Raw genomic sequence first — 13,340 nt, 5'->3', positions numbered from 1 at the left:
CAATTAACATGCGCAGAACGCATTATTCGACTCTGCGCATGTGTATTATGCTATAGCAACCATTTATGTCAAAAAATAAAAGGGTCGAAATTCGGCCATTTTTCGAAAATTTCCTTGTACTATAGTATAGGGATTTTTTCAAAAAAATGGCCAATTTTCGACCTTTTTATTTTTCGATAAAACTGATTACTATAGCACAATTGACATGCGCAGAACGCATTATTCGACGCTGCGCATGTGTATTATGCTAAAGTAACCATTTATTTCAAAAAATAAAAGTGTCGATAATTGGCCATTTTTCGAAAATTTCCCTTTACTAAATAGTACAGGGATTTATTTTAAAAATGGCCAATTTTCGACCTTTTTATTTTCGATAAAACTGGTTTATATAGCACAATTAACATGCGCAGAACGCATTATTCGACTCTACGCATGTTTATTATGCTATAGTAACCATTTATTTCAAAAAATAAAAAGGGTCGATAATTGGCCATTTTTCGAAAATTTCCTTGTACTATAGTATAGGGATTTTTTTCAAAAAATGGCCATTTTTCGACCTTTTTATTTTTCGATAAAACTGGTTACTATAGCACAATTGACATGCGCAGAACGTATTATTCGACTCTGCGCATGTTTATTATGCTATAGTAACCATTTATGTCAAAAGTGGTTACTATAGCACAATTAACATGCGCAGAACGCATTATTCGACTCTGCGCATGTTTATTATGCTATAGTAACCATTTATCTCAACAATTAAAAGGGTCGAAATTCGGTCATTTTTCCGAAAATTTTCTTGTACTATAGTACAGGGATTTTTTTCAAAAAATGACCATTTTTCGACCTTTTTATTTTTCAATAAAACTGGTTTATATAGCACAATTGACATGCGCAGAACGCATTATTCGACGCTGCGCATGTATATTATGCTAAAGTAACCATTTATGTCAACAAATAAAAGGGTCGAAATTCGGCCATTTTCGAAAATTTCCTTGTACTATAGTACAGGGATTTTTTTCAAAAAATGGCCAATTTTCGACCTTTTTATTTTTCGATAAAACTGGTTACTATAGCACAATTGACATACGCAGAACGCATTATTCGACTCTGCGCATGTTTATTATGCTATAGTAACCATTTATGTCAAAAGTGTTTACTATAGCACAATTTACATGCGCAGAACGCATTATTCGACTCTGCGCATGTGTATTATGCTAAAGTAACCATTTATGTCAACAAATAAAAGGGTCGAAATTCGGCCTTTTTCGAAAATTTCCTTGTACTAAATAGTACAGGGATTTTTTTCAAAAAATGGCCAATTTTCGACCTTTTTATTTTTCGATAAAACTGGTTACTATAGCACAATTGACATACGCAGAACGTATTATTCGACTCAGCGCATGTTTATTATGCTATAGTAACCATTTATGTCAAAAGTGGTTACTATAGCACAATTAACATGCGCAGAACGCATTATTCGACTCTGCGCATGTTTATTATGCTATAGTAACCATTTATCTCAAAAATTAAAAGGGTCGAAATTCGGTCATTTTTCGAAAATTTCCTTGTACTATAGTACAGGGATTTTTCAAAAAATGGCCATTTTCCGACCTTTTTATTTTTCGATAAAACTGGTTTCTATAGCACAATTGACATGCGCAGAACGCATTATTCGACTCTACGCATGTTTATTATGCTATAGTAACCATTTATTTCAAAAAATAAAAGTGTCGATAATTGGCCATTTTTCGAAAATTTCCCTTTACTATAGTACAGGGACTTTTTTAAAAAATGGCCAATTTTCGACCTTTTTATTTTCGATAAAACTGGTTACTATAGCACAATTGACATGCGCAGAACGCATTATTCGACTCTGCGCATGTTTATTATGCTATAGTAACCATTTATGTCAAAAGTGTTTACTATAGCACAATTAACATGCGCAGAACGCATTATTCGACTCTGCGCATGTGTATTATGCTATAGCAACCATTTATGTCAAAAAATAAAAAGGGTCGAAGTTCGGCCATTTTTCGAAAATTTCCTTGTACTATAGTACAGGGATTTTTTCAAAAAATTGGCCAATTTTCGACCTTTTTATTTTTCGATAAAACTGGTTACTATAGCACAATTGACATGCGCAGAACGCATTATTCGACTCTACGCATGTTTATTATGCTATAGTAACTACTTATTTCAAAAAATAAAAGGGTCGATAATTGGCAATTTTTCGAAAATTTCCCTTTACTATAGTACAGGGATTTTTTCAAACAAGGCCAACAGCCATTAAGTCGCGTGCTATCATGCATTGTGATACCGGACCGACAGACAGACCGACCGACCGACCTAGTGAACTATACTGACCGAAATTACTGAACATGTTTAAAAATGTTTAAAAACATTTATATTTTTTTAATTTACACGTGCGTAGCCTGTCACTTTTGACGTGCTCGTATAACGTAATTTCGAGTTGAAAAGTAAGTCAAGAAAACAGAAATCGGGCAAAAAGAGTGCGCAATAACATTTAACGCGCAGTGCGCGCGCAAAAAACTGCGCACTCATGGCAATTTTGTAAACGCTTAAAATTGCCTAAAGCGTACTCTTAACTTATTTCATCGAAAATAAATTTTGAAAATTTTAAGCGCGCGTACGCATGCGTTACATGCGCTACGCACGTAATTGTATTGCCATATGATGATTTATGCCCTGAAATTTATGAGTACCAAATTTTATTTAATTGTGATTCATGGTTGTGAAGATATGATTACAAACGTGATTTCGTTAAATCGTGCGTAGACCGCGTAATTTTTTATTGCGCACCGTGAAAACATAACCACATCGATTCCTGGCCATAAGGAATTTTCTGTGAAAAATTGACTTAGCTAGATTAAACTGATATCAAGATAAGGTCAGAAAGCGATAAAACGCATAGTGATACCGGACCGACAGACAGACAGACCGACCAACCGACCGACCGACATAGTGAACTATAGAGCCGCGTCCACGCGACTAAAAATGGCCAATTTTCGACCTTTTTATTTTTCGATAAAACTGGTTACTATAGTACAATTGGTGTTTGTTATGCTATAGTAACCATTTATGTCAAAAGTGTTTACTATAGCACAATTAACATGCGCAGAACGCATTATTCGACTCTGCGCATGTGTATTATGCTATAGTAACCATTTATGTCAAAAAATAAAAGTGTCGATAATTGGCCATTTTTCGAAAATTTCCCTTTATTATAGTACAGGGATTTTGTCAAAAAATGGCCAATTTTCGACCTTTTTATTTTTCGATAAAACTGGTTACTATAACACAATTGACATGCACAGAACGCATCATTCGACTCTGCGCATGTTTATTATGCTAATTGGCCATTTTTCGAAAAAATCTCTTTACTGGGAATTTTTCCAAAAATTGCAAAATTTCTACCCTATTATTTTTCGACAAAACTGGTCATTATGGCTCTATAAGAAAAAATCCCTGTACAAAGATTGAATGTCCTGTATCATTTGAAGAGCGCTCGTCCCTGATTTGGTCCAAAAGGTTAAAGGTTAAACATGAATGAGAGACACAAAAGGAACAATCACAATATATCGGTTATCGATTCCAAGTGCTTTATTTGATATTGATTAAGATGATGTTAGTGATCACAGATAAATGTGAGCAATAGCCGAAGGGAAATACAAAACAAACCTAGAATTATAAAATACACTACGAATGATATTGCTAGACATGTCATTACAAACATAGAGGTGAATGTCCATCCTAAGAGTTTTCAAATTTTACGATGACCAGGACCGAAATGAGATAATTGTGCAATAGAGGTAAAACTAGCCAATTAACCGTTAGTTTTTACGATAAGAAAACCTGTCTTATGTAAATGAGATGATCGTGATATTACTTGTGTAAGCTAGTCAATCAACCGTTGTTTTTGATCACCAGAGAACCACCTTGGTCTTATGCAAATGAGATGATCGTGCAATAGGTAAACTATCCGATTACCTGTTAGCTTAACTTATGCAAATTAGGCGATCGTGATATACACGTGTGCAAGCTAGCCAATTAACCGCTGTTTTCGATCACTAGAGAACCACCTTGGTCTTATGCAAATGAGATGATCGTGTAATATGTATACTAGAAAATTAACCGTTAGTTTTAATGAGGTGATCGATTAATTGTATGATGTCTCAGATCATTACGCAATACGCACGAAGCCTTTAAAACGCAAGCACAATCTACCGAGGTGATTGTCACTGGTTTACATTGTTGCAGGAGTGTTCAACCAATTGGAAATTGTGGCTACAATCATAATGTAACACATTCTCATCTCCATCCTGGTCATAGTATAATTTAAATTTCTCATATTGTTTGATCATTTTAACAGTGTGCAAACATAAGCTCTCGCATACAGTTTTACAGCCATTTTAAGTACATTGTGTAGGCACTTGATTTAATATATCTGCATGTAGTAGGCTAGCCATATTGTGCTTATATCGACACAAAGTTTTGAATTTTGAATAGCCATAACCATATATCACAAATTTGGACAAGCCAAGCATGGGTCAAAGTTCAAAACGCTACAATTGTACGACATACAATAGATCAATATTGAACAGTGAATCTAACATTTGTTTTGTTCCCTTTTTAAATTTGTAATGTGGGTTGCATAAGATGATTATTAAGACTTATTATCGAATATAACACAAAAATAATTGTAGATTAAAAAAAAGTATTACACTGTCAATTAATCATATTAAACAAAAAATGAGAGTTCATTTTAGAAAATAATAATTCTGGATTAACAAAACATATATTATCCTTCCTTTTCTATAACAATAGATATCTGTTATAGTCATTGATACATTTACTTAAAGATAGTTTAGGCATATTCTTAATGTCCACTTTTAAAAATACAGTAGAATCCCTTTAAGACATCTCTATTTAGAAGGGTCACTCCTATTAAAGAGATACTCATAAAATGAATGAGGAGAAATATATGATTTAACACTGTGGCCGACCCCTATTAAGGGGACACCTCTATTAAGGGGACACTTTGTTGAGTCCTCAAGTATTCACTTACAATGTATAAACAAAAATATTCTAAAATAAAACATGATTATTGATTAAGCATCAATAACCTCACTAAACCTTTTCGTACACTGTTATTCAATAATATACATTATTTTATTTTACAATTTCATATTTACTACATACATATATAATTATATCTTAATATACAAGGGAAGAGCATCATTGGTACACTACACATATGTTACAAAATTTAAAGTGAGATCGTAGGCCTACAGTAAACCAGCACGATTAATTATTTATACAGTAGAACCTCTATTAAGGGACCCAAGAAATGTACCTTTAATAGGGGTTGGCTGTAATGTTAACATATATATGTCTTGTTTGTTTCATGAGAAAGTGTATATTGAATAGAGGGTTGGCTATAATGCTAAAAGATCTATTGTCCCTCTTTCGTTTACCCGGAAAGTGTCCCCTTAAAAAAAGTGTCCCCTGAATAGCGGTTGGGTCATAGCATTAACAATACATTGTCCCATGTTCATTTCATGGGGAAGTGTTCCCTTAATAGGGGCATCCCAAAGGATGGGTTCTACTGTATTCTAAATTAAGGAAGGGGATACAATAACGAATTGTGCTGGGAAACATAAAATATTTCAGAAATTAAATATACCCTACGGTACTGTAGAATTAACATATTACAAATGAACATATTTTTAGAGAAATAATGTGAGACTAAAATTATTATTAAAAAATTATTCTTAAAATTGTTTAGTAATTCTGTAAACATTTTTCTATTAATTTATATCTTTTTAAAATGTTTATGATAACCTAATTATCTAGGTCTATCTAATTAATTAACACAATTTTTTTTAGGTCAGTCAATTAGGTTTTGAGCATAGATTTGTGCCTGAGACCCATCTGTGTTGACAACAGTAGTATTCAATTATACCCCCACCCATGGGTACTGGCATCTTTTTATCTTTAAACAATTATTTTATTAAAGCCTTATTGTATTTCTAACTTTACAAATTTAAAACCAACTTCTAATTTTATTAATATAAAAATGTTCTAATTTTCAATAAATAATACCAATAATGTTTATTAATATTTCATAAAAATATTATTTATAATTTATTTGTTTTCTAAGACAATAAATTCATTTCATAGTGTCCTTCTGTTAATATATTATTTTGTTATTATTTTTTGGGGACTAAAATGAGAAAAATCAACAATTTTATACAAATATTTGATAAATAGGTATTGATGACAGTAAAACTATTAACAGATTAATTTTCAATTTACAAATGTAATTGAAAAATAAAAATTTAAAATAGTAAATAAAATAAAGTATTTACCATCTGACATGGTTATATGTTATTTACAAGAAGAAAAAAAAAGAGAATCCATCATACCCATATTAAGATTGTCTACCAACCCCTAAATTATTCTCATATAAAAATTAATTTGTATACATTGATTGCACCTTATGTTTCACTCCCTCTATTGTTACGAAAAAAAGAAAAAAAGCGAGAGGTTACTAAAACTCATTTCATTAGTTCATTACCCATTACGTTGAGGGCAGTACAACATGTTTGTCAGATATCGAATCAGCCAGTATACTTATTATTAATTGAATAGCTGCAATACAGTTTGTGGCTCAACACTGTTATAAAGTATTAGGTCATGCGATCTTACATAGAAACATTGATTTCTATACCTTCTTTTGTTATAGTGATAGATCAACCATTCATCACAATTATCAATAGAATCTCTAATAACCTAGTGTTCCAATCAACGGTTGGCATTAAATATAGTGTTCCAATCAACGGTTGCCATTAAATGGTGTTCCAATCAAGTCGCCATTGAATAGTGTTCCAATCTACGGTTGCCATTAAATATAGTGTTCCAATCAATGGCTGCCATTGAGTATATCCTTACAAAATATCTCTTCTCTCTCAGTTCTTGTATAAAAATATTCCATGCTTAGATGATGATCACAACATTATCTCTTGCGGTTCTTGTTATCAAGTAAGCCACATACTGCATTATCTAATAAATATTTCTTTCTTTAAACATGTTCACATTCTCCACATATAGCGAAAATAAATCTAATATTCAACTGTTCTATTCAATGATTTGGTCAGTTTTCAATTAAACGTCTGAAATGGATCCTCGATTTACTTCTTTTAATCGTAAGATCTCTTTTTTCGTTTGCGCAAGTTCTTCCGTTGTCTGTTGGTCCTTTTCTCGTAATGTCTGCATTTCTTGTTGACAACGCTGTGAAACAAATCCATAAACAACTTGTTGAAATATATTCATAATGATAGTAAAATCTTTATCTAAAAGGTATATAAAATCCATATAAAGCAAACATGGAAATCACTTTTGCGGGCTAATCAATGTAATTTACTATTCACCTTAAACCATACTTTCAAACAGGCTTGTGACCAGATGTACTGTACATTAAATAATAAATTCACCTGGCCCCAGAAAAAAATATTTTATTTAATGTATATATTTTTGATAACCAAATACTCACAATATTTTGTTGTAATAATTCAATTTTTTCTTCTTTCATTTTCTCCATCTCTGCTTTCATTTCTAGAAGTTGTTTGTTCATTTGTGATTCTTGTTGTACGGCTATCGAGCATTTACCCCCTTCCTGACAAAATGTACACACAACTGCTGTTGGACTTGTCTTGTTACTAGATGCACAACCGGAGGACATGCTTCCCTATGGATCAATAGTAATATATGGATAAAAAAATCAATCAATTGGAATCAATAATTAATGGAAATAATAATCAATCAAAATTAATAATCAATTAATCATGGATTAAAAATCAATAAATCCATTTGAATTAATAATAAATCAATAAGAATTGATAATCAATTAATCATGAACCAAATGGAATTAATAATCAATAATCATGAATTAATAATCGATAAATCAATGTGAATTATTAATAAATCAATAATCAATCAGAATTCATAATTAATCATGAATCAATAATCAATCAATAATCATGGATTGATAATCAATAAACCAACATGAATTAATAAATCAATCAATCAATCAGAATTGATAATCAATTAATCATGAATCAATTTTTTTTATTTTTATTTTTTTATTTTTTTATTTTATTCAAACTCATTCAACAGCGGGAAACCCGCCCCTTACAGAATGGAATAAACTATACCATATAAAAATATATATAAATCTTAAAATCTAACAATTTTACTAATTTTATTACAAAAACAATTATAACGGTCAAAAAAGAGATCAATAGAATTATCTTTAACAACACAATTATTAAAAAGAAGACAAATACGAATTTGAATCAATAATCAAACAATAATCATGGATAAATAATTAATTAAGAAGATACAATGTTTTACCCTCTCTATAGTATATCTTTATTTACATGTACTAAATATTTACTAAAACCAGTAATACAATTATTATTAGTCTACGTTAGTAAACAAAACAAAATTGCATGTTAAATGTGCTGTAATAGTAATCTATTTTTTATTTCTATTCTAGCAAAGTTAAATTTCATGCACCAAATATAAAGGTGTAGAGAAACTCCAAACGGCCAAGTGATATACTAGAAATTAATTAATGCTTAGATAATATACTGTCTGCTTCATGATAATAGTACAATATTATAAATATGAAACAACACAGCATGTGTATACATATTTTAAAGTTTATTAAAGAATTATTTTAGCAAACTGCAGTAAAACCTTTGCAATCAAACATTTCAAATGAACTATCATAAACATGAAATCAAATTTAACGTTTTCGTTTAAATCTTTCGGTACGTGACAGACAGTATATCGTTAACCCATCAAAAGATGTCAATAAAAGTGATAAATGTAAGAGATTATTGATAACCCTTCAGCCAGAAAAAGTGCACAGGCTATGCTGTAATATTTTATTCAATTATTCATATCGATAGAGATTCATAGAGTAATCCAGTGTGTAAAGAAGACCTCAGTCAATATTGTACTTTCGTTTTGGGAAGATAGTAGATGGTAATTTATACAAATGATTATTATACACAACCTCAGAACATAACTGTTTCTGTTTATTATCGGAATTAGATGATTTAACGTTTATCTATCATCTACTGTCCGAAAACAAAAGTAAACTATTGTTCATAAAAAAATGTAATAAATTGTGAGAATTTTTTATTTTTATTCTGAAATAAAGTGATCAATCATAACTACTGATGAGTGTTTCGCCTGCCTTATCTTAACCTGGCTTTGTTACAAAGCCTTCTTTGTTTGGATTTTAAGACTTTAGGGATGGGGAAAGGGTGGAGGCGGGAGGGAGGATGGAAGATGGGGTGTCAAGGATCACGATGGTTGCCACGGATCATTTTACATTAAAAAACTATACCAATTTAGGCTTATAAACTATATCAACATAGTGTTCATTTGCTATCATTCAATAATCATTATCAATTTCATATTCCCTTATATGGCTTGGTTATAATTCCCTTAAATAATACTCCTCCCTCTGCACAAACCCCAATTTTGAATTTATTCTTTAGTGTATTGGCATTAGCAGTATATTAATGAAAGATAGCAAAGACAGCAAGAGTGATTATTATTTTGCATGCGGTTATGAGAAAATATATAAAATAGAATTACATTGCAAGTAGGGCAAAGGTCACTACTAACCACTCCAGTGTCGGAATCCTCTAAGTAGTGGTGCTGATCTTCCTCGCTGTTAAAGCTATCATACGAGTTACTTGGCGTTAAGTTACGATGGAAGTATCGGTTATGCGATACGTCTGGCGTGCTCGGTAGCGAGTGATACGATCCGGAATTTTTGGCTGACGGCTGACTGTCGTTACTACTGTCGGATGTGTGTGATGATCGACTTAGTACACTGTCCCTAGAAATCAAAATTAATATATACATATTAATAATATATCTACCGTACTACAATACTATAAAATATTTCTATAAATACAGTATTTGATGTTTTTTTAATCTCTGTAAAAATGTTTTGCATTGTCTTTTAATTAAAAAATCAACTTAATTTTTTTCTCATTATGAGACTTAGAAAACATAGATTTCCCATCATGCAATTGGTGAGTCTGGTAGTTGGATGGTGTTGAAATAGTAATGTAAATGTAATATGTGATTATAATTGGAATAAAATATAAAAATTTCAAAATAAAATTTCGAATTAGGCCCTCTACTTACCTTGATGCTAGTTTCTTTTTCTTACTATCCTTCCTTTTCATCTTTTCACTTCCTGGACATCCATCATCCATGTTCATCAAAAGTCCTCCTGAGTTATTTCGTTGCATTTTATTAAACCTAGATTTGGTCTGCACAAAAGAAACACAGAACAAACATTTACTTCAACAATTCAAAATTATAAATCGTTTACAAATTACTATACGTAATCATTTTTAGATAAAATATAATTTTTAAATAGTATTAAATTTTAAATAATATTTTTGAAGGCATACGTACAGCAGGACTAGTTTTTTCCGTTGGTTCTTGATTTACCCCGAGCGTTACACCATTGGATTTTATTGTTCCGTTTTCGGTTGACTTTGATTTTTTAAATGCGTTCTTGAACGAATCTAGTATACTTGAGCTGTTGTTGTTATCCGTTCCTCTTTGTAGTCCAGTCAACATGTTTGGATCAACGATTGTGCTTAGTAGATGCCGATTCTTTTCCGTAAGTTGGCAATATAAGTTATCGAATAAGGCTTTCTTTGTTCGTTCCTGTAGGTAGTAAAAAAACCACAATATTAAACATACAAATTCAGTAGTTCACCATAGGTGGCAGCATTTATAATAAATTGATACAATTGTTACATTACATAGTATGGAAAATCAGCTACATTTTTTCTAGACAATTACCATTTTAAAATAAAAATTAATAGTGACTATAAATTTTATTATTATTATTTCTTTCAAATTATTTGTCACAGTTCCTATTCACATACCTGAATCATAGCAAACTTCTGAGCCTTATAACATGCATTCTCAGCATTAAGGAGTTTGGTAAGTAAAAATTCTCGGAATTCAGTTCCCTTCTTGAAAATAGCTGGCGACGGTAGCGCCGGCCCGAATAAAGGTACATCTTCACGTGCTGTTACACTAACCTAAAAGCATAATTGATTTTATTAGTTAGTTGTATGACATGCGCTTCAACAAAGTGGATTAGTAAGCTAAAGTGGTCATATATTCACAATTGCTTTATCACAAGTGAAGTTTGTGTCTGCATGTATTAGATTAGGCGAGCTATAAAGGCAGTAAATAATTCATTACCATCTCAATGAGGATGTTAACAAAATTAAATTTGATAGTTTATAAATGCCAAGTCGACTATTTCAATTTGTACTAACCAAAGGTCTATTAAAGTCAGTAATTCAATGGCAAGAGCACTATTTCAAAATGAGGTTTTAAATTCATAGATATTTTCACTTCCTTAAGTCTGTCTATATTATCAAACTTAATGTGACAACAGAATGTGATGTGCCCAAATATGGTAATGATATGCCCGAATATGGTAGTGATATGACATCATCATATCTATTATGGGAACATCACATTTTTTGTCACATAAAGTTTGATAATGTAGACAGAGCTTTAAAGACACAGTATTGATTGAAGGCTAGGCTAGGTTACATTATTTTGTTTATGGTATTAACAAATGAAATCCAAAGGAAAGATGAGGTCTCTTTATAGGGAAATATCTAAGGATCTTAAACAAATGTAGGCCTACCTCATATCGAGTATTTGCTGTGTTTGGTTCTATCGGTCGAACAACGATATAAGCATGAAGGAAATTTGATGCTATCATGTCCGGTATAAATGGCGTTGCCTTGTCTTGGAAGATGATCGCTACAATATCGTTTCCAATGTGTCGCTTGCGTTGTAACTAAAATGAGGACAAAGTTCAACATTTTGTATTCAAACTATATTTTTGGAATCAACTACAAATAATGGTTTGTCAGAAGGTGGAAATTAAAGTGAGCCCTCACTATTTATTTGTAGTTAGCTATAATTGTTGTAAATCATTTAAATTACAGGAAATAATAATAGTAGACCACACAATAATAGTACACCACACAATCCTTGTATAATAACAATAATTCCCACATTCACGCAACAAAATGTATTCATACCTGTTGCCTGTCTCCTTCTGTGTATGGTAACATAGTTGATACATGGAACATGACACCCTTGTCTTTGTGTTTTGTGTAAATAGAATGCGTTCCGGTTTGGCCATGACTCACATCCAGTCCTCCACGGAAGCTGTAAGTGGAGAAATCAAGGAATTTAGGAAAACATGATGAGATCAAGTCTGGACATTTTAGACTTGAATGTAGCAAGTAGATGAGTAATCCAACAACATAGATATTTTATAAAATATCTATCTTCATGTTTTTCTTTTTGTGTAAAACATTTGACTTTCCTGGTGTCTTTCTTTTATGCATTACGTATTTTGTATTTGAAGGCTCAATGAATCTGTTGACATCCAACTGATTGTAACCAATACCTTGTGTGTGATGCAATTAAAAGTTTTTTTTTGCGTTTACAGTGGTTCATTTAGTTCTGGAAAAGTTCAGCACTTATCTCAACATATTTAAGTTACAGCTTGGAGCTGAATTACGTTCCATGTCAACAAAAGCCCGCTGTAATATATGCATTGCTAGTTCTACATAATGTGAAAAGTGAATATATTTGATGCACGGTCCAAGAGAAACCCAATCTTTGTTTTTATTGTCAAAAATAAAAACACCAATAAGGAAATTAATTATTTTTTAACAATCGTTGAGTTCTAAATTAAAGCCTTACCCTGAAAAGTTAAGTAATTGCACTTTATCTCCTAAAATCCCCAAGAATTGTTCGAGTGCTGGACTCGCCGATCGATTACTGAACAACTCTTCTTCTGTGGCTTGGCCGTGTTTCTGATAAATAACACCAAACTTGAAATTGTTGACAAGTGCGTGTTCGTCGTAAGCTGCGATAAGCTCGGAACCCTGGGAATTGAGAACAAGAGTAATGATCTTAGTTTAGTGTCGTAACAAGAATCATTCAACCATGAAACATGTATTTGAGTTGTCAAAATGTGAAATGTCATTTGTAATTTTGTTGCAGTGTTTGAAAAATGTAATTAATGTTTGTATCGCAAATCAAATATTTTCAAAATGGTGAATAAACATACCAATAGTAAAATTCTAATTATTTGATTTGCTGTTGTTTTTATTTACAACTTTTTTCTACATTTTATTTTACAACCAATAATAATAATATCTATCTATCTA

At 31.6% G+C, this 13,340-nt stretch overlaps 2 protein-coding genes across 4 annotated transcripts in view; both read right to left on the bottom strand.

Moving 5' to 3' along the window:
- Window positions 1-13,340, bottom strand: part of LOC144836012 (peptidyl-prolyl cis-trans isomerase H-like) — a 176,684-nt gene that overhangs the window by 22,546 nt on the left and 140,798 nt on the right. The window lies entirely within an intron of this gene.
- The window catches only part of LOC144835965 (uncharacterized), a 124,668-nt gene continuing 114,927 nt past the window's right edge, over window positions 3,600-13,340 (bottom strand). For 2 of the 3 annotated variants that reach the window (XM_078691107.1, XM_078691109.1), the window contains 9 exons: window positions 12,871-13,055; window positions 12,198-12,327; window positions 11,795-11,950; window positions 11,013-11,171; window positions 10,531-10,788; window positions 10,255-10,382; window positions 9,694-9,940; window positions 7,574-7,768; window positions 3,600-7,311 (listed from right to left, as the gene is read on the bottom strand). In XM_078691107.1, coding sequence (XP_078547233.1) covers window positions 7,186-7,311; window positions 7,574-7,768; window positions 9,694-9,940; window positions 10,255-10,382; window positions 10,531-10,788; window positions 11,013-11,171; window positions 11,795-11,950; window positions 12,198-12,327; window positions 12,871-13,055 — 1,584 coding nt within the window. In that variant the 3' untranslated portion in view covers window positions 3,600-7,185. The remainder of the gene's footprint in view (window positions 7,312-7,573; window positions 7,769-9,693; window positions 9,941-10,254; window positions 10,383-10,530; window positions 10,789-11,012; window positions 11,172-11,794; window positions 11,951-12,197; window positions 12,328-12,870; window positions 13,056-13,340) is intronic. The other variant, XM_078691108.1, reaches the window with a different exon arrangement.

This window comes from Antedon bifida, chromosome 2 (genome assembly GCF_963402885.1).
Source record: "Antedon bifida chromosome 2, ecAntBifi1.1, whole genome shotgun sequence".
NCBI classification, from domain to species: domain Eukaryota; kingdom Metazoa; phylum Echinodermata; class Crinoidea; order Comatulida; family Antedonidae; genus Antedon; species Antedon bifida.
Note: the sequence above shows the minus strand (reverse complement) of the source record. Positions and strands in the feature narration are given on the sequence as shown.